This window comes from Boleophthalmus pectinirostris, unplaced genomic scaffold (genome assembly GCF_026225935.1).
Source record: "Boleophthalmus pectinirostris isolate CB_2022bp ecotype Guang Dong unplaced genomic scaffold, ASM2622593v1 HiC_scaffold_16, whole genome shotgun sequence".
Classification (NCBI taxonomy): Eukaryota; Metazoa; Chordata; class Actinopteri; order Gobiiformes; family Gobiidae; genus Boleophthalmus; species Boleophthalmus pectinirostris.
Window position 1 is genome coordinate 12,184,076 of NW_026571095.1, and position 22,072 is coordinate 12,206,147.

The following is a 22,072-nucleotide window of genomic DNA, read 5'->3' on the forward strand; positions in this document are numbered from 1 at the left end:
GGGGCTAATGCATTAAAACCTGACCACTTTTACATGCGATCACCAGCACACCACGTCCTGCTTCCATTAGCGTGGGTGCGGCCGCTCTGATTCGCCACCGGGGTCCTCTTTGCCGAACAATGAGACACCCGTGATGACTACTCCTCTGACTTCACTTTCCAGTAGTGGTGGAAGAAGCACTCGGTTTTGTTACAGATACCAGTACAAGTACAAGTATCACATGAAAACATCTACTTAGGTAAAAGTATTAAAGTACCTGTTTAAAAACATATTTAAAGAGAAAGTATTTACATTTTTTAGATCTAATGAAGCTTTGAATGTAGTGATTTTGATGAAGACTTGTGCTGAAGTTTTTGTTCAACATAAACATTTGTTTTTCTAGCTGTTTATATTTGTATTTCTTTGTTTGGTCCCCCTCAGCTTTTACAGCAGGTCTCAAATATTGTTGCTATTTGTTATTTTAATATACCGTGATATGTGAACTTCTGTGTCTAAATAATTTCCCTTGTGGATTAATAAAGTTCTCTAAGTCTAAAGTCTAAACATTAAAAACAAACACAAAAAACCTTACTTTTCAGTCTAGTTAAAAATGTAGAAGAGTAGAAAGTATAGATGCTGCTCTCAAATGTAGTAAAGTAAAAGTAAAAAGTATCCACAGTACTTAACTACTTTGTAATCTTTGACTACTCCTTTACAGAATTCGTGACGCCATAGTGCTATCTCACACTGGAGCTTTTTACACATTAAAGGGGGCTTTCCGCTTTGCCGACTTGCACTTTTTTGGCAGTCGGGTACAGTAAAAATCGCAGAACATTTACTTTTCAGCCCCATTCTCTGTCCCCTGGTGAAATGTATCTCTTTTCCCTGCCTGGAACTATTCGTGCCTGTCTGAGTTGGGATCACGTGATGGAGCAGACAATAGAGAGGCTCTCTGGTTAGAGGTTAGCCGGGTTTTGTGTTGCCTGTCAGGAGAAAAACGGGGGGTGGCATCCCGGCTGTGAATAGGATCATTGAGTCGGAGGTAATTTTGGGCCCCGGTGCAGGGCATTAGTCGGACAGGCCATTCTGCTGACAACCCACTTTTTTTCTCCTCCTCTCCAGCCTTTTTTTTTTTTTTTTTTTTTTTTTTCACTCCCCTAACCCCAACCCCCAACCTCCCTGCTGCATCGGCATTTCTGTCCAAAGCGTAGGCCTTTATCATTGTAGCCATGACGACATGTCTGATAGGGCGTGGCACTTCTCTGAATAGCCTTGAATCAATGTCGATGACTAATTAAATTCAGATTTAGTTGGGGACTGGGGACAGAATCTTGTAAACACTTCATCTTATTTTAGTGTGAAAATATTACATTTGGAAATTTTAAAATCAAATTTATGCAACAAGGCCACCAAAAAGACGTGTAGGAAAAGTTGAAAAGCAAGCAAATGTGAGATCCCTAAACCATCTTAATTGCATAGGCTTGTTTTATATTTGTTTTAATACAAGCTAAGAAGTATAATATGAGCTAATCATTAAAATCTCACCATTTGCTGCAGAATAGTTGTGTTGTAGTTATATTTGTTAGGCCACAATAACAAATTCTGAAGCACAATATATTGCTATAGAGATACATTGTGATAAACAAGAATTTTTAACTAATTTATACCACTGATACAATTAAAATAAAGCAAAATAATAAGATGGTCCCCAAAAAAAATTATAAATAGTTAATATTGTTTAATGTAAAATGTCTGAAAAAATTCAAAAGAAAACTCTTTGTGTTAGATTAGAGAAGGGGGGTGACATTAAATAAGTTTTCTTCTTCCCACTCCTTTTTGGGCCAATTTTTAAATTTTTTGTTGTTGTTATTTCTGCTATGATTTCATTAATGTTATATGTTCTATTGTAAAAGAATGTCAATTTCTTAACTTGCCCAAAATAAATACATAAATCAATCAATCAAAAATCTATTTATGTACAACAACATTAAAAGCGGAAGCTGAATGAAGCAAAAATTAGCCACAGAAGTGACTTATTCAACTCTCTACAGATCAAATGTTATCATATTACAACAAATATAACAAAAAATCTCGCTAATTTTGCAAAGAAAAAGCATCCACAATAAATATTGAGTAGCCAAAATAATACGATATTGAGTCGATATTGTAATTGAAGGCCTAATATTTGGATCTACCTACCTGGCGTATAGATGCCTGTTGCTACATTCAAACGCAGTAAATGAAATTTTGCAATACTAAACATCACAATTTCCAATATACTTCACATTTATCTCCACATCTCTTCCAACCTATAGTAACAGCTGCCAGGTTCACCGCACGTTTTTTGCTAAGACCCAGGAGTGCCGCCTGATAAGTGAATAGACACACGCTGGACATGCCCATTCATTATCATTGAAAACCGCCGTGCCTGCTGGGAGTTGTGTTAGCGATTGCCGTGGGGTCCGGGGAGCTGAAGAGCCTCTCGGAAGGCCTGTCCCGATGGCTGCATTTCAGACAATGTTAAAGAGTTGGAGCTTAACTCAACTGGAGGGCCAAGGCTAAAATAAGTCACAGTGGGATAGGGCCTGTCAAAAGCGTTGTTGCACATTCACAAAAAATGCATGGCAAAAAGGAGGGCAGTAGTTTTGAGTGGATGATGGGAGACGTACAGTGACATTTGTGGCTAATAATTAGAAAAATATCTGAATAATATAATGGTTTGGTCAGTTGAAATGTATGATTTGTTTGACACAAGCGCATTCATGCAGTCAAGGTAGGTGAAGTGCTTTGCTCAAGGAAATGATGTATTCAATGCCATTACAAGAATTGAACCCCTGACTTTTTTTTTTCCTTAAAAGGTGCACTGCGTAGCTTTTCTTGTGGAGAGTCCACCACCTGCTTGTCTCCATGGAAATGCTATAGCTTTGTAGGGATGTAACAATAACCGAAATATACGTATCGTCAAAGTTCTCACAATAATATCATGGACCATCACAATATATTGAATTCCAAGTCTCTTTGCTTAAATTAAGAGTTATGCTTCAGCAATAGCTAAAAAAAGACAGAGGGAACTACATAGACCATGATCCTTTGCTCCATTTCAGTGCAGACTACAAGAAGAAATAACTGTTCTAAGCACTTTTAAGTCTTAGTTTTTTGGATTAAGTCTTGTCAATGCATTTTAAGAGGAAAAAGTAGCATATTAACAGTTTTGTTCACTTCAAAATATTGCAATAAATATCTTACTGTGACATGTATATCGTGAAAATATCGTACAGAGAGATTTGGAAATTGTTACATCCCTAATCGTGAGCCTTCCTACCATATCTTGAGCTTCCCCACGATATCGCAATAAATATCGTACCACGAGGCTCATACCATGAATCGTGAGACTTGGATATCGTTACACCCCTATTGCTTTGTGTAGAATGTTCCACACTATAGATTAAACCTACCTATCATGAGGGAGACAAGCAGGTTACAGGTAGGGGTGTGCAAAAATATCAATATATCATATTGTTTAATGTGATGATACAGTATCAATATAAGTATTTTTTGATATTTTACTAAATTATTTTGTTACAGCGCTACAGTTGTGTTGCTTGTTTAGAGGAAGGAAAGTCTTTTATTTGACATATTCACTGTTTTGAGGATTAAAATGTTTGTGTTTCATATGAACTTTGCACAAGAAGACTTAGTATCACAGCCATGAGTTATCGTATCGAATTGAAAGTTCACTATATCGAGCTATGTATCGTATCGTGGCCAGTGTATTGAGGTATGTATCGTATCGGCAACTTCTTAATGATACCCAGCCTTAGTTACAGCACTATGCTACATTACAATTCAGATCTGTGGAGAGTCGCCCCTTTTCACAGAAGGAATTGCTGTATTTTTGAGCAATAGAAACACCCGTAATGAATAAATACTATATGTATGTGTTTAATGTCATACCATGGAACATTCCAGGTAAAGCAGCAAAGCATAGTAGTGGACCTTCCGGCAGAAAAATTCCTCAGTGCACCTTTAAACTGCCCTAAATGATAACGGATAGACATCACCAAAGCAGCAGTTCTCTTCCAATTTAATTTAAAAACACTAATACAAAACACAAAAATCTCAGGGCAAATCAAATCTCCTTGTCTTGTCTAAAAAACGTGAAATGAGACACGTAAGATCAGATAGCTGTATTGATTCTAAAGATCATTCAGGTACGATGCATTTTTATTTAAATATAGAGCAATGTGTCTCCTGTATACAATAGATAAGGACAAGGTCATCTGTCTACAGGAGAGTTCAAAGATAAACTAATTGGGTAAGGGTAATTGAACAAGGAAGGTGATGGTCAATAAATAGTGCATTCCAGCGCTGAGGAACTATCTTGTCATCTTCTATCTTCATTATTGGAGCTGCTGGCTGCTTTACAAGGTTACCCCACTGCTCACATGCTGTTTAGCAATATTTAGATAAATGGCTCTTCTTGAGATAAAAATCCAGTTTGCGGCGCAGCTTTCTGGGTTTGTCAGCGTTTAAGTCTTCCAGAGCGGAAGTAGAAGAATAACTCTGGGTGGTACTTACGTTAGGGTTTGACAAAGCAGGATGTGATTTTCATTTTTCAATGAGGAAATCCAACGGAACCTTTCTTAAGAGGTGCCTCGGTTGTTTTATGGTCAATATGTTTTAATAATATTTCGCGATTTATGACGCACACATCCGCTTTGGCCGTCTTCGCTATAGCAACAAACACGTAACTATCACAGCTTGAATATTTTATCGAGATGAGATCACGCTAGACTTGGGCTCGATTGCAAGTGTTTGACATATACTATTAATTTAGGCCCGGGGCAAAAACTTCAGACTTCCTGTACACTGTTGTTGTGAATCCTCTTCCCCAAAGCCCCAAGGACCCCCCCCATGCTCCCTAAGGTGCAAGCACAAAGGAAGATTAGGTACCCCCTCCAAGGCTTTTGTTAAGCAATTCCACATCGGTCGTTAATAATTCAAGTCCTCCACACAAACTGGTAACATTCTGATCTCTTTGGCTGGAAGGATTTTTTTTTTTTTTCGTTCCTTTTTATAGCTTTTGTGCTGTACCAAAATAAAAGGAAGCTCTAAAATAAGGGGGGCTGGCAGTCTCTTAGTAACGCGATTTGATAGCGCCTAGAGTATTTCATGGCAAACTTTGACAATATTATATGATGTATAGCTTTGTTTACATGAACTTTGCATGCATTTTTATGTTTTGTTATATTTAATAAACCTGGAAAGCAATAGGGAATGGGCTTGGAAGGCTCGAAGCTTTTTTTCTTCAATGAAATCTGTAAACAACACTATGAAAAATTGAAAATAGCCATTGTGAAGAAAAGACTTAAAGTTGCGGGGCTGCCTGTCGGGGGAGCTTTTGTATGCATGCTGTCACTCACTTGTTTTATAGCTGTTGTACTCCAACCACCGGGGGCACCAGTGGGACTATAGCCCCCATGAGCCACCCGTCTGCTTGTTGCTCTCCTTGCGCACATTCAGGAGTTTTTTTTTTTCCTCGTTTTTTTTCTCCAGGATAGCTAGCTTGTGTGCTGATGAAATAAACATCACACGCAGAAAGTCTGTGCGTCTCTGGAGAGTGTGTGGATCAGTAGTCATCCGCATGCATGTCATCAGGGACAAAGCTAGCATGAGATAGCTTCCCTGGGCTGACAATGAAAAGCCTTACCCCGAATAAATGGGAAAGAAGTCAAACAAAACGGCACATTTAAACAAGTTTACACATCATGATTTTGATTTATCGGTTGGCTTTTGAGGTGTTTTCCCTTAATAGCCCTAAAGCATTGTACTTTCCTTTTTTTTTATTTACTTTTTCTCTCCCCCACCGACTCTCCTCCACTGCACCTGTTTGGAGCAATACCTTAGGGGCGCAGCTTGCAGTGAATAATGTATGAGTGTGAGGGAGAATCACCAAACCTTTGTGGACCTTCTGTCTGCGTGTCTGTCTACTTCCTGTCCGTCCGCCTCCATTCTTTTGTCTCAACGGTTCATTTTTAGTATTATTCCTAACCCCAGCATTTCTCTGCCGTGTCTTACAGTGGGTTTCGCCGACTGCGGAAGAGGCCCGGTGAAGTTCGAAAGCAGCAGCCCGTCGGATTTCCGGATAGAGGAGAGCGGAGTGGTCTACGCCGCGAGGGATCTCGAGCTGTCTGGGCCTACGTTGTTAGAGATCAAGGCCAGCGATATCGTCACAAACCAGCAATGGACTACGCAGGTCAAAGTGTCCACACAATCAAAGCAGGTAACCGAGACATGATGAAGAGAACTCTACTGCTAATCTGGCAACTGGCATGAATCCTATAGCTATATCAGCATAATGTTTGTGTGTTATGTAAGCTGACCAGAATTTCAAAATCAAAAACTGGGACAGCCCTGTTTTTTTGGTGGGTAATAATAAAATTGTGAAACGAGTGCATAATTAAGGAAAAGTGTTATGTAGAGACCATTCATGACGAACATGTGAGCCAATATAGTCACATTTTCTTTGTGTTTTGAACATTTTTAAGCATTTTTTTCCCCTTGTATTGTACTTAAACCAATGACAATGTATGTCTCTCTTTACTGTTGGCCGGTATCACATTGGTCAAAAATAGGGACACCACCTGGTCACGGATTTTGGATAAATCCGCTGGGACAGGGGACACAGGGCTCAAAACTGGGACTGTCCTGGGTAAATAGGGACGTTTGGGTACCGGAGGTAGAGCTACCTTTAGGCAACAGTAGGCAGCCACCTAGGGCCCCAAACACCTGGAGGGGCCCCCCAACCAATTGCCCTCAGTGTCACTAATGGTCGAGGCCTCAGAGAAATTAGATTTTCTCTCCATATGACATTAAATGAGAGTAGTTTGCTTTAAAACAAGAAAACACCATCAAAATATTATGATTGTCAAATCTATTTTAACAGTCGAAGCGTTCCCCCCTTTCACGTTACAATGGACTAGTCAGCTTGATCCTGATTTGAAATCATATCAATCATAGTATAATCATAATCATATGTAATGGATGTAAACAAAAATGTAATTGTACTAGCAAAAAATAAAACCACTTTAAACTCTGGTTATCTACTAGGCTAACGAACTAATAAGACAAGTTTCCAATTCACCCAAATTCAAATAAAGATGTGAGTGTCTCATGAACAATGGAAAAAAAAACAGACAATAAGTAAAAAGGGGGAAAAAAAAAAAAGTTCACCTAGGGCCCCCAAATTGCTAACTCTGCCACTGCCAGTCACCCTAGCGTTATGGTCATTGCATTGAGAAGGAAAAGAAGTTTGTTGAGCTCCAAACAAGAAAAACGGCAACTGACAAATGTTTTGTTCCGAGCGTAGCTAAATAAGTTATAATAAAGTGGCTAACATCCTTCTGGCATTCTGCATTTGCAAGCTAGCCAACATGTCAGGCCCTGAAGTAAGCAGAATGTTGTAAGATAACTAATAAGATTGCGGATATCAATGCCATTTGCAGAAATAGTAGCCTGCTAGCTAGCACGCCAGGTGCTTACATGGAGCAGGCTGGAACGACAGATGAGGGACTGGAAGCTCGCTAACATGGCAGGTGCTGGACTGAAAGCTCACTAACCAAGCAGGTGCCGAAAGGAAGCTTTGTCAAATTAAAATCTGGTACGAATAATATTCATTATGCAATAGTTGAATAATTTAGATTTCATCAGATAGATGCATTTAAAATTCATGTTTCTTTTTTTTTTTGCAACATTTTTTTTTTAAATTATGGTTTTATTCCGAACTCTCAATTTAAGACTGCTATACACTACTCTTGTCATTGTTTACCAAATTTTTTGTTACTACTAAGAAAAATCTTTCATTCTGGCATCACATCCAGTAACTTAGGCGTATTGGAGGAGGCGCACGTTCACACATGACCGCTCACCTAAATTATAGCAGGTGTTCAGTGAGACTCACCAATTTAAGCTTAATGTGTCAATTTAGCAGGAGCCAAACATACACTCAACACGGTCAGTGCATAGCAAGACCAGATGCAGAATAGCTCCTCGTAAAAGTTGATTTGAGTAATCTCGCCTTTCCGTTGGGGGTGGGGTTGGGGGGATGGTTATTGCCACGCCATCCGAAAGAGTGCACGCCCGAATGTGACAGAAGACTGGAAGCATCTGTGGAGTCACTGCATTGTATATGTTAGTCATCTGCAATTAGCTCACATGACCGCGCGTCCGTGTGTCAACAGTTAGCCTGGCGGAGGATCAAAGTAGGAGGAATAATGGCCGGGCTTACAATTGCTCTGCCGCCTTGTTAGCAGGAAATGAAAAGAATCACTCTACTACAGGCTGATTTATGCCAGGGTTTAAACTTCAGAAGACACTAGATTATGGGCGCTTTTCTCAATTAGATCATATCTCCAGCTTTTAACTCGGGAATAAAACATGCTTGTCTGGCAAGGAGATCTGTGCTGTGTAGTTTCTCACGCTGCAGGGTCAGGGAAGGTCCAACATGTGTTTCTAAATGGTTATTCTCAAGTGGTCTTCATATATGAGTCAATTACATGGCTATCACATCATTTTTAATCTTGTGCTACAAAATTGCAGCATCATCAGGATTTCAAATTTTCGATTCGAGTATATGCGAGACTCTTGAGATCCAGAATACAGTTTTCATTTATCTTACGTTTCATTAAAGGTGTAACTTTGTGGTTGAGGGTCCTTCACCTGCTTGTTTCTATGGATATGTAATCGCCCTGCATGACATTAAACAGGTCTACTTTACTTTTATTCCATTAAAGGTGTTTTTTGACCTTAAAAATGCAGAGAAAAACAGTAATTCTGACTGTGAGTGGAGTCGCCTCTCCACAGATCTGACCTATAACTTTGTCTGGGTTAGGGATGGGCATTCGTTAAAATTTTCTTAATCGATCCTCGGGAGAATTAACAATTGATTATCGCTTAATCATTAATGTTTTTATATTAAAATTATCATCATTATTATTACTGTCTGCACTACTAAACTGCATAAATAAACTCAACTTTACGACATATAAACCGTAACCACTCTAGAGCCACATCACCCGTTTGACATTATAATGTATTTAATACAGTTTTGCGCAACTCTCACAGAAACTTACCTTAAAACCGCATGGCTAATTTGCATAAATTAAGCGAAGAATAAAACAGCTCTTGTGCACTGATGGTGTCAACTTCTGTTGGACTTAAGGACAGGACTCAGTGGAATATAGGTTAGTGTGACCATATTTGCATTTGTCAAAACTAGGACACCGTACCGGGAGTGAGAGATGGGGCCTCGTCCTCGACATTGAGCTACTCTCACCTGGCAAAGCTTTTTAATGTTTTTCGGTGTCCTGGTGAGCTTTGAGGTCCCTGGCACTGCCACTGGAAACGGAAACATATGTGCCTCCTTTGTACACTGTGCACATGGCCTCCCACTTGTCTCGACCGGGACAGGGTCGAGCGGGGAAAGCGGGGGATTTCTTGTACAAGTCAACGTTAAATGCACATTTGCGCTTCGGCATGTTGCAGGCTGACTGACTGTTTGTGTCTGTTTGCTCCTTCTGAGTGCAGAGAGCTACGAGAGCCACTGAGTTTAATCACTTCATAAAAAAAAACCTGAACGGCCAAGACAGGACGTGAAAAACGGACATGCTCGGGGAAAAAAACGGATGTTTGGTCACGCTACACTATGCACTGCAACCTACATTCGGTTTGTCATTTAAAAATGAACGTAATTAACAAAATTCTTAATGATCAATTATCGATTAATCGACAAATCATTTAGTCTGGGTTGGTCTCCATGAAAATAGAAAGGTTTAATACTAGGGGTGTAACGATGTTCAGGTCTCACAATATGGTATCCTCACAGTGTGAACTTCATGGTACGATATAGTGGGAAAGCTCATGATATGGTGGGGAGGCTCACGGTTAGGAATGTAACAATATCCAAATCTCTAGGTACGATATTTTCACGATATACATCTCACAGTACGACATTTATTTTGATATTTTGTGGAGGCGAACAAAACTGTCAATATGCTACTTTTTCCTTTTTAAAATGCCTTGACAAGACTTAATCCAAAGAACTAAGACTTAAAAGTGCTTAGAACTGTTATTTCTTCTTGTAGTCTGCACTGAAATGGAGCAAAGGATCATGGTCTATGTAGTTCCTTCTGTCTTTTGTAGCTATTGCTGCACCATAACTCTTAATTTAAGCAAAGAGACTTGTAATTCGATTATATTGTGATGGTCCACGATATTACTGTGAGAACTCTGACGATATGATATCACAATATTTCGTTTATTGTTACATCCCTGTTTAATACCATACTGTGAAACATTCCAGACAATGCAATTACATTTCAGTGGAGAAAAGCATATGCTGGAAAAGTTTGACAATGCACCTTTTAAAAATAGCACACATTTACGCTTGAATGTCCTGAGTTCGTGCCTTCTATTTGGATCTATTTGAAAAAAAGAAAAAAAGTCATAGTCATAATTGGTGCACACAAGTTTGTCCTATAGCCAACTACTTTTCTCATTAATCTTAATCAGCACTCCCTCTTGGAATAATCCTGTTTATTCTACAAAGGCTATTCTGAGTCTCATTTTAATCCCCACATTATACTTAAATAAACGTCCTTGAGTTTCTATTGCTAAGGCCGTTTTGATAATCTCCAGGGCATTGTGTTGTATGTGGGCGCAGATTACAAGTTTAGAGTGACAGTTATGTGTAGTTAGTGCCTGCAGTGTGGCTGCATTGGTCTGCTGGGTCAAAATGAAACTTGTGCCCAGTTATTATTGCATAGCGTTTGGATGCACATTCTTTAGCCCTTGATAGTCATTAGGTAGTCCTGCAGGTATGCGATTTTAATGACTCAATTTGTCACCGTTGTTGCTTGGTCATCTGCGGAAAACAGACCCAACCCAAACGTTTCGCGAAAAAAATATAATATCTTCAGGTGTCAAAATGATCAGAATCTTTGTTTGCTAATAAAATCGCCGATCGTCTTTGCTGAATCTGCCTGCGTTATTAGGTCAGAAGCAACTCATTTCCCCTGCAGGGCTATTACTGTCACGAATCGTCCCACATCTTTTAATCACATCAAGCATTGAAAATTTTATTAGTGCCTGAATGCGACAGCCTCAGGGAAACATTTTAATCAATGACATCCAAACAGTATTGTCACAAGCATTAGCACGTCCCTACCCGCTAGCTTTGTTGTTACCTGAATAGCGGCAGACTGCGCGGAGAATATAATTTCCCCCCAAAAAAGGAGACACAAATGTAATTCCCACACCTCCGAACAATCAGCCCCATCCGTCAAGCTAACACTTTTTCCACTTTCCTCAGTCACAAGATGGAAGATGTTCTCCAAAGTGCGGACCTCCAGCGCTCTGGTGCAAACCCGCCTCGCCCATTCATCACTCGAGACACGTGTCGCGAATAATTACTATCCTTCACCGGCGTCCATTTTAAATAGGGTAATAGATATTTCGGAGGATGCCGCTATCTGTCTCCGCGCCTCTCCCCGCATCTGCAAGTAGCATAATCGGATTTCAAACATGATTAGTGAAAAGCTCCCTGACAGCTCCCCAGATGTTAGGAGCGAGATATGGGTCATGTTAGAAGTTGGCAAAGCGGTAATTAATTTGTGTGTTTGCATTCCGATTTGTTAGGCATCCATCACGGCCAATCAGAGCCCGAGTTGCGGAGAGCGCGTTCGCCGAAGTGTCACTCGTCGTCGTTGACCGATTTTTTTTTTTACACATTGTTTACATGTACGCCCTCCCCTCTCCTCATTTTGTTCAAGGTTACCGTAACTTTCTTTGGCACGGCTTGAGTCTATTCCTCAAGCCTCAGTCTCCGGAGCGGGCATAGGCAATTGGAGCCATCTGTGTGTTTAGTGTCTGGCTCGCAGGTAGCATCCTCCTTTGTTTCAGATCTCATTCATTACAGCCGAAGGAGGGATGGCAGATCTATTATGGAAGAGGCCCCGGTCTGCCTGTGTGGCCGCGTTTTATCAGGATGTAAGAAGAAGGGGGATGCCATTTATAAGCCAAAGCGTTGCCAGGCAGTAGTATGTAGTATAACCTCCTAGATATGAGAAAAATCTATGGAACCCCTGCAGGGACAAGTTAAACTGTGTGACCGCCATACTTGTGATCCTGCATAACATGATCAAAAGCTATTTTTAGTTGTATCTGCCAGGACTAAAAGTATCTAAATATATACTTCGGATTATCTCGGTTTATAGACATAGTACGATTGCTGTTGTCTGAATATTGTAATTATGGTTAAGGTTCAAGTATCACACAAAACGTTAATGGATTTTAAGACTGCGCTTTACTTCAGGCTCTCACGGCCAGCTCAGTCCTTGTTGTCTTTGTAAAAACAGAGGTATAATACTCCCTACAATGGAAGCACTGCCAGACTGGAGTGGACTAAATGGGCACTATTTATGTTCATCTCATCTCTCATCTGCAACGTAAACGAGATGCAAAAACAGCCCCTTTGTGACTTTTTTTTTTTTAAACCAGCTCTTTTCACGCCCTTTTTAAATTATTTTTTTTATTAGATGCTATACTCAATATTCAAATTTTGCTTATTTCCAAAAACCAATGCATTTTTCAGTCTATTTCCTCTTCTACACTCAGGCCTAAAAACATCTTATAAACAGTTTCAAGTTAATATTCCCTACTAATATGCCTCTGTTTTTCATTTCTTTTCATTTTTCAGAGCATTAATTACAAGCCAACCATGGTGTTATTTTTCTATTTGCAGTGCTGCTGTTTGTTAGCTGTTTAAAAATAGCTTCATTTTACACTTTTTTTTCTCTCGATAGTGTGTCTTCATGCTTGAAAAACAAAAAGCATGAATTTTCATTTTTAATAGGTTTTCAGCAATCCAAAGTTGTACAAAGAAGACAATTATAAGAAAGTCATTTCAACTTATTCATGGGTTTCAGCTCCCTGTTATAGGCGACATTTTGAGGACTTTTTACCGTTCAAAAGATTTAGTCAAAGGGAGGGAGGGTCAGCCACCTACTGTCTCCATGGAGATGTTTCATTTGGCTCGGAATGTTCCACAGTATGTCATAAAATGCATGTATCTCATTTATTCAGTTACAGCTTCCACAAGAAAATTGACACAGTCTATCTTTAACTTTTTGTCATCTGTACACATGATATACAATTCATGCTTGGTCTCATTTTAACCCATAATATTCCCACCGTAAATTTCTTTACTAACTTCTTTGTCCACTTTTTCTTCTCAGACACAAGAAGTCCCCGCAGCCACGTCACAGGATCTGAAGGAAATCGTGTTCCCGTCGAGAAACGCAGACAGCCAACTCAAGCGCATGAAACGAGACTGGGTCATCCCCCCAATCAATGTCCCCGAAAACTCCAGAGGCCCATTCCCCCAGGAGCTCGTCAGGGTAACCGCACCTCTTTTTCATACACATGTATTATGGCAAGTCAGTGAGAAATGTGGTGACGGACAGCCATTTACGTTTTTAATATTTTTTTAAGAGCCATACTTGACATGTTTTGACACATGTTTCAATAATGGGCCAAGAAATCCCAGGTTATTATAGTGGCAGTTTAATGATGAATTTAAAATTGTATGGAAGGTTTATTTTTAATTGCAAGATGAGTAATAGCAGATGTACTCTATTGGTGATACTTTTGGTGCTATTTTGATATCTTGACTTCCTTTATCCTTGACCTATGTTTCTCAAACTGCCTCTAGTTTTATTTTTTTATGTTTTATTCCAAGACAAAGCTATTAAGTCTTTTTTTCCTTTGTCATTTGGGTTATCATAATTGATCAGATATTAGAGCTACCTTAAGTATTTTAGTCTAATTTTAGATCTAAAATAGTCAAATTATTGATCATATTTGGCCCAAAAACGTTAAGGTTTGGACCTGGAGTACTTAGAAAACCAAATATTAATTTAGGTGGTACTTGGGGCGAAGAGTTTGAGAACTTCTGCACTAAACTCTTAGTCCGCTAAAATATAGTATCTCAAGAACTGATATTGTCATATTGTATTGGCATTTACTCTATATTTGTTAACTTTAAATTCACTTCTTTATAACGTTTGAATAGATTCTGCGATGGTAAAGAGCAGGAACAAATTGCAGTTTAAGGTTATACAGTAGCGCAATGTCATATCAGTAATATTGCTATTAAAAAATAAAAATAAGGTATTGGGAATATTGTTATCATCCTCAATATTGAAACTGGGAAGGGATTTTCTCATAGGGGCAAAAATTAATATGAGTTGGGACCTGATTATTATTTTCCAGCTACAGTTTGACTAGGGGATTGCTTTCATTTAATTGAACTTGTCCAAATGTCAAAATCATGTTTCAAGATTAGTATTATTATTATTATTATTAGTAGTAGTAGTAGTGGATAATGGCTCTCAAAACGGGAAAGGGTTTTAGAATCATTTTGAAGCTTTCCAAAGGGGTTCTTATAATAAAATAAAATCATGCTTTTATTTTAGGGTGCACTTCATGTGGCACTTTGGGTATGTTTGTACAGGGTTTCCTTTTTAATAAATGGAACAATAACTTTGCACTAAGGTTGCAAAATAAGAGATAAAGATGGAATATCTGATAATAAGTTCAGTTAATTAAAAAAGTCTGTGCCTTCACTAGTCAAACTGTATCAGAATAAGATCAGAGATTAAACCAAGAACAGCCCAAGTATAATGTAGGACCTATTGAGGAAAATCGAGACTAAAATCTGTGATACATTTACCTTTTTGCAAAAAAATATAAAAAGTAATCGTATTTTCATAACTCTAATTGATATCTGGACTAGAGACTTTTAAACACATGCCAAAAAGACCTTTAATAACAGAGACAGTGGCATTATTAAATCTAAATGTCCAAAAAGAATAAACATTTTCAGATTTTCATCAATAATGCACTTAACTTGAACATATTCTTTATTTAGAAGCTTTGTCACCATATTTCAGCCTAATCCTTTTGGTTAAAAATGTATTTAGAAAGTCCTAATGTAAACTAATCAGTTGACAACCGACTAAACAGAAAAATATGAATCATTATTTACAACCCTAGCATCTGCCAATATTGTGATAGCTATACTTTAGTGCTATATTTTACAGCTTTATATTGCACTATACTCAAAATGTCAAAGAAAACATATCCCCTTTTCACAGGACTGTATATACCATAACCGTACTATTTCTACTTCCAACCCTGTACTTGATATGACAGCCAGGCAGGTCCCTTTTGGCCCATTCTGAGGGTCAGCGGCACTGCGACTCCTGCCTTGGACAAAACGCTTCATATTTACACTGCTTTTCCAAAGGTCAGGCCTGTATTATTTATCTAGCCTTTGAGGGGGGCAGCCGTTACCGGAGTTACCTGGCATTATTTAGAAGCACAGAGAGATCTAAAGTGCCCACTAGCGCAATTGTTTTGGCCCCTGCTATGATATTTTTTACTCCTTTTATCGCAAGTCAAGGGCGAAAGCTGTAACGCACATGTATTCATTTATTTTTGACATTTTATGAGGAGGGTGGTTGTGGGTGGAGGTTAAAGGCGCTATATGTGATTTTTACTGTCTTAAAAAAAACAGAACTAGACCTTACTTACCTTAAGATTTCCAAGCATCTTAATTATTCACTATGATGACTTTTTCTTTTTTTTTCCACAACTCTCTTGCTGAAGTAAATACAGACTGTAAACGACAACTGACACAATAACCCAAGAGCAGATTTAAACCATAAAAACTATTCTAAATCTAGAATATTGTAAAAAAAAAAATCTTGGGTTTCAATAAATAAACAGCGGAATGAAAAGCTTTAGTACTTAGTTTGCAACCGTAATGAGTCATAGAAGTTATCAATAAAATCTTTTACTGCTTAAATCTTACCATATCTTTTCGAAAATGTTTATTAATATTGACTCCAAAAATCTTGTTCCAGCATATATTAAACAATGAGTCCATATAGTATCATATTTTTCGGATTATAAGTCACTCCGGAGTATAAGTTGCACCAGCCAAAAAATGTGTAATGAAGAAGAAAAAAACATATATAAGTTGCACCAGACTATAAGTGACACTTTTTTGGGAGAAATTTTTTTAATAAAATCTGAGACCAAGAACCGACATTTCATCTTAACAAGCTGTTAACGTAACATATTAACAATTATTCAGATAACTATAGAATAAACAACAGAACAGAACAAGTTTACTACACTCTTCATCTCACTCCAGAACACTAAATCCATTGAATTCTTCATCCTCAGTGTCACTATTGAGCAACTCCGCGACCTCTGGAGGTAAACTTAGCACCGCTTCCTCTTCTGCGTAACTAAAACTTTCTTTCTGTTGCTCGATTACAGTTTTTGGCTGCATATTTCGCTACTAGCTGTTTGTAATTTGCAAAATATGATTTTCTTTTTGGGGGCATTTGTGCTCAGTCTTCTCAGTTGTCTTTATAAGTTTGTTTAAATTTGTAATTTTCAGAGGTACAGAAGTAATGGTGCGATCGACTGACATGATACAGGCAGCACAAAGGCTCTTTATGCAGGAGACATGTGCAGTAGAGCCAAGTGTCAGTTGTACAGGAGTAACAGGAGTAGCAGATACTGACACACAAGCCTAGAGCGCCCTCTCGCGGCTGTCAGTGTGAACATTTTAATATATAAGTCTCACCGGAGTATAAGTCGAAGGACCACCCAAACCATGAAAAAAAGTGCAACTTATAGCCAGAAAAGTACTGTAATTATGGTGACAGACCTATTCTCAGAGACTAGAGTGGAGTTGTGCAGTCAGGGTAAAGCTAACGACAATTACCTCATTTTGCACTCTTCCTGATTACTGGACAAGAATACTTTTTATAATTAGATGCAGACAGGACACAGCGGACTTATTTGAGCTGCTTATACAATATATCTGTTGGAACAAGATGTATTTTTGTGACATATATGGAAAATCCTCCTACAGGCCCTTTAAAAGCTGGCTCCGTTTGCTTGCATTTTTCTTTGGTATTAGGTTACTGACAGTATATGAGTGTATCTGTTGTAATCCTGTTTTATTAGAAGCCATGTTTGAGAGGTTGAGAGTAGAATGACACTGTGTTTGCTCAGTGTGAATCTGGATCAGAGGCACAAAGGGGCTCAGCTTACATGGAAAACAGGAGAGACAAAAGCTTAGCCCGGTACAGATTAGATATACTCAATAGAAAGCACTGTTTTCATCATGCTAGGAGGGATTGTTAGCACAGCGTCAGCCATTTTTAGGCTTTTGTGTACAGTGTGTAGATTTGTATATTTGGACTTCACACTGTTAGCGTAAGCAAAGTATTTGGCTTATGGCAGGTTTAGTTGGCATTTGGTATTAAAATCTGTTGCAACACCGGTTTTGCTTGCCATCTTAAATTGCAATTTCAGTTTGTTGTGTTGAAATAAAGAATTCACTTGGGCCATTATCAATTACAGTTACATTTCTAGTACAGAGAAAACCATATCAATGAATTGTTGCATCTTAAAAGTCCTGTATTACACAAAACTGACTCTTGTGAGCATAAAGCCGTGATTGGGCATGGTACACAGGGGTATACCGTCCACCCACTTCTCCCGACGTGAGATATAAAAAAATAACAAGTAAAATAGCCAATGGTGTAAACAACTTGAATAGGGTTATGATATCTCCAGTACCGTCCTATAGTGACCTGTGATATGAGGGGACCAGGACTGAACCAGGACTGAACCAGGACTGAACCAGGACTGAACCAGGACTGAACCAGGACTGAACCAGGACTGAACCAGGACTGAACCAGGACGACTGAACCAGAACAACTCAACCCGGACTAAAACAGGACTAAACCAGGTCTAAACCAAGGTCAAACCAGGACTAAACCAGGACTAAACCAGGACTAAACCAGGACTAAACCAGGACTGAACCGGGACTGAACCGGGACTAAACCGGGACTAAACCGGGACTGAGTGTCTGGACAGTCCCAGAGGTGCGCCCGCATAGACCGTTGGGTGTCCGCAGGCAAAAGGACCAAAGAGCAGCAGACGCCCAACGGCCCTTTGTGAACAGCTGGTTTAGACCTGGTTCAGACCTGTTTTAGTCCTGGTTCAGTCCCGGTGTAGTCCTGGTTCAGTCCTGATTCAGTCCTGATTCAGTCCTGATTCAGTCCTGGTTCAGTCCTGGTTCAGTCCTGGTTCAGTCCTGGTTCAGTCCTGGTTTAGTCCCGGTTTTGACCTGGTTTAGTCCTGATTCATGTGTTGTAGCCTGTGATTTATGTTCTGTAGGTGATTATGAATGGCGTTAATGTTAATAACATGATTCTGCATCATTTTGGAAAAAAAAAAATTACAGATTTTTACTGGGCTGGTGCCACTTAAAAAATCCCCTCTACACTACTGATTAAGCCATGTTAGAATGCTCTTACTTCCTCAAAAACATACCTGGAGTTGTTTTGTTTAATTCACACATGTTTACGAGTAACCCATTATGAGTCATTATTAGTCACCTGTCTACATCTCCAAAGATTAAAATGCTCTGTTCCAATTTGAGATGTGATGAAGCTATCTTTTACCTTTTTTGTTCAGTAAAGATTATCCAAATGATTCTTGTGAAGGTGTATGGAGTTTAAAACGCAGTGGAGCACTTCCTGAACAAAGTGTTTCCTCTGTGAAAAAAGAGCAAAGCCTAATTATGCAGTGTTTGTGTGTTATGTGTGAATGAAACAAAACACAACTCCAGGTCTGTTTGTGGTGATGAAGCAACATTATAATATAGATCAGATTATAGTGCAATATGGGCTCTTTAAATACTTAATCACACTGCAGACTGTTTTAATGCTCCAACTTTGCATATTTAAGTTATGGTATAATGAAATGATCTTGAAATGTCTTTCCCTTTTCCACAGATCCGCTCGGACCACGACAAGAACCGCTCCCTCCGTTACAGTGTGACTGGGCCGGGAGCCGACCAGCCCCCCACCGGCATCTTCATCATCGACCCCATTTCCGGAGAGCTCTCTGTCAACAAGCCCCTGGACAGAGAACACATCCCTAGTTTCCATGTAAGCCCGGCACCACTATGTCCATAAAAACACTTACTATACTCATACAGTCATTACAAGCAATAAAAATGACACGTAAAATGCGAAATACAGTAAATTTTCCCCCGACAAGCTGCAAATGATTTTAGCAGACTGACTTGAGAGTAGAAAGTCTGACTTGTCTGTCTGAGAATTTGCAGGGATGTTGCATATAGCGCCGCAAAGATTAATCACAATCTAATCAAAATTAAAGTACTATCATCTCTGACCACAGTCAAGAAAATATTCTTACAAAATAGTCTTGAAATGTAATTAGATTGTCAGTTCATACTTCAGTCTTTGGACCTCTGGACATGTTTAGAATGTGAACTTTGAACAGAATTCTATTATTAAAACATAAATTGCAAATCTTCTCATAATTGCAATGCTTGTCAGAAAAACTGTAGTCAGATATTTTTCCCCAAATCGTTCAGCCGTAATTACAAGCAATATAAATGACACATAAATGCAAAATATAGTAAAAGAAATTCCCCTTTTGAGCCGTAAATGATTTTAGCAGGCTGACTTTAGTGGAGTAGAAAATCTGACCTGTCTGTCTGAGAATTTGAAGCGAAATTGCATACAGTGATAACCCCTAGTTCATTCTAATGCTGCTCCACTCATTAGTGGTCATAGTATCATATTTCAGTGGTCTTCTGTGTATTTGCACTTAATATATGTGTATATTCACTTTGCATTTTGTAAGAGATGACCTATAATATTAGCCAGGCTGGCACCACCCAGCTTCCGCCCAATTTCATTTCTCTCCAGCGACTAGGTCAAGAATCGGAATACATTAGACGGTTTGTAAGAACCCTGGACGTTGTAGACTGTGCATTTGCCAATCAGCAAAGAGCTGTGAAGCCATGACGTCAAACTCAAGCACCTGTCTGGGTTCCTTTTTGTGGTACAGCACAACAGTAAACAAAGCGGTCGAGATGATGTAGACAAATCCAGACATTCTGTGTTGGCAACGATTCCCAAGATCGAGGATTTAAAGCCTGAACAAAGAGAATGTTTAGTGAATTTCATCAAGGGGAAAGATGCTATTGCCCTTCTTCCTACGGGATTTGGCGCATTGCATACATCACGACTAAATAGCAGCGATTAGTTAAAAAAAGTACCAACCTACCATCAAGCGAACAAATCTTAATGTTGCGAGGTCAGACAGTTTCCACAAAGTGAAACTGACTGATGAATCAGGCTACTGTAATAGAGCACTGTTATTTGAAAGGTAATTAGACACATAGCTTATCTAGCAATGCTTCAAATGTGCTCTCGGAGTTATGGGTACATGCTGGTTATAATTCATATCTAATAATGTAATATTTTTGCAGTGAAGTAATTGTTTTTAAGTTAAAATCTATTTTTCACCTTTTGTTCAGTAGAGATTGGAAATTCCAGGATTGAAATTATCCAAATAATTCTAGTGAGTTGTAGGTATGGAGTTTAAAAAACACAGTGAAGCACTTCCTGTATTACCACATGACATCACAAGTGTTTTCTGTCTGAGGGAAGAACTCAGCCTAAATATACATGGTTTGTGTGTTAAACATGTGTGATTGAAACAAAACACAACTCCAGGAATGTCTGTGATGAGGAAACAACATTATAACATAGATCAGAAAATATTGCCCTTTAAATCAGCACATTCCAGAAAGACTAACTAGACGCTTACCCTATCTCGCAATACTTCACATGTTCTCTCTGAGTTATGGGGCACATACTGGAGTCAATATATATCCAGTAATGTAATATTTCTGCATCATCTTGGTGCCAGATCACACAATTCAACCGTTTGAAAAGGATTTGGCTAAAGTAATGAACTGATTTTGATTACCCTATTTGTGTCTGTTTTAAATTCCCATTTGCTCTTAAAATAGCAGCTGTATTATGTCCACTCGTGTATTTAGATAATCACAGAGCTCTTGACAAGTGTTTTTGCAGTGGAAGAATGACTCAGAACTGCCCTGAAAATAATGCCTTCTTTTGTAAATAACAATTGTGCAAAATGAAGCATCTAAACGTGGTTGAAAATGCTCACCGTGTCGTCTATCTGAGTTTGTCTAAACATTTTCGTAAGTTGTTTTGTCTCTCACTTTTCTCATACTTGACCGAACCCTGGGAACAATGTGTCCTTTGCTGCAAATTCCTCCTTCGGTCATGCAGCGGATTATCTCTCGTAATTGTTCTTGTGCATACGCAATCTGAAAGCTGTTCATTAAATAGGCCCATTTACTAGCGGTTGTCCTTATACAATTTGCATTAACAAACAACCTTGTGTGTGCTTACCTCATTTACTCCATCGAGCCTCATGTCCAGCTGTGATAATGTTTTTTTCTCATTATAATTTTTCAATTCTTTGCCGCAGTTGAGAGCTCACGCGGTGGACCTGAACGGCAACCAAGTCGAAAACCCCATTGACATCGTAATCAATGTGATCGACATGAACGACAACAGGCCTGAGTTCACTCATCAGCTCTGGAATGGCACCGTACCAGAGGGGTCCAAGCCAGGTAATGGAGCATGTACAGCACTGGGTATTATTACAGCCAATGAGCAGCCAGTCAGAGGTGCTGCTGTGGGCCTTTGGGTGCAGTGCGTTTCAGAGGTGACTTGTAAAACACTGGATGGAGAAACACTGGATTTTGGTTTCACGGAGTTGAATGAAATAAAAGATTTACCGTATTTTCCGGACTATAAGGCGCTCCGGAGTATAAGTCACACCAGCCCAAAAATGCACAGTGAAGAAGAAAAAAACATATAGAAGTTGTACTTTTTGGGGAAATACATTTTATAAAATCAGAGACCAGGAACTGACATTTCTTCTTGAAAGGCAAGTTATAGTAACAACAATAGAACAGAGAACAACAGGCTGAATAGGCGTTAATATGTTAACGTAACATATGAACAGTTATTCAGATAATTATAGCATAAACAACACAACAAACGTTTACCAAACTCACGATCTCACT

General features: G+C 39.0%; 1 protein-coding gene across 1 annotated transcript in view; it reads left to right on the forward strand.

Annotated features, from left to right (window-relative positions):
* cdh2 (cadherin 2, type 1, N-cadherin (neuronal)) overlaps positions 1-22,072 on the forward strand; it is a 114,318-nt gene that overhangs the window by 58,986 nt on the left and 33,260 nt on the right. Inside the window, exons 3-6 of the mRNA XM_055151715.1 lie at positions 6,060-6,262; positions 13,272-13,433; positions 18,924-19,079; positions 21,469-21,613. Coding sequence (XP_055007690.1) covers positions 6,060-6,262; positions 13,272-13,433; positions 18,924-19,079; positions 21,469-21,613 — 666 coding nt within the window. The remainder of the gene's footprint in view (positions 1-6,059; positions 6,263-13,271; positions 13,434-18,923; positions 19,080-21,468; positions 21,614-22,072) is intronic.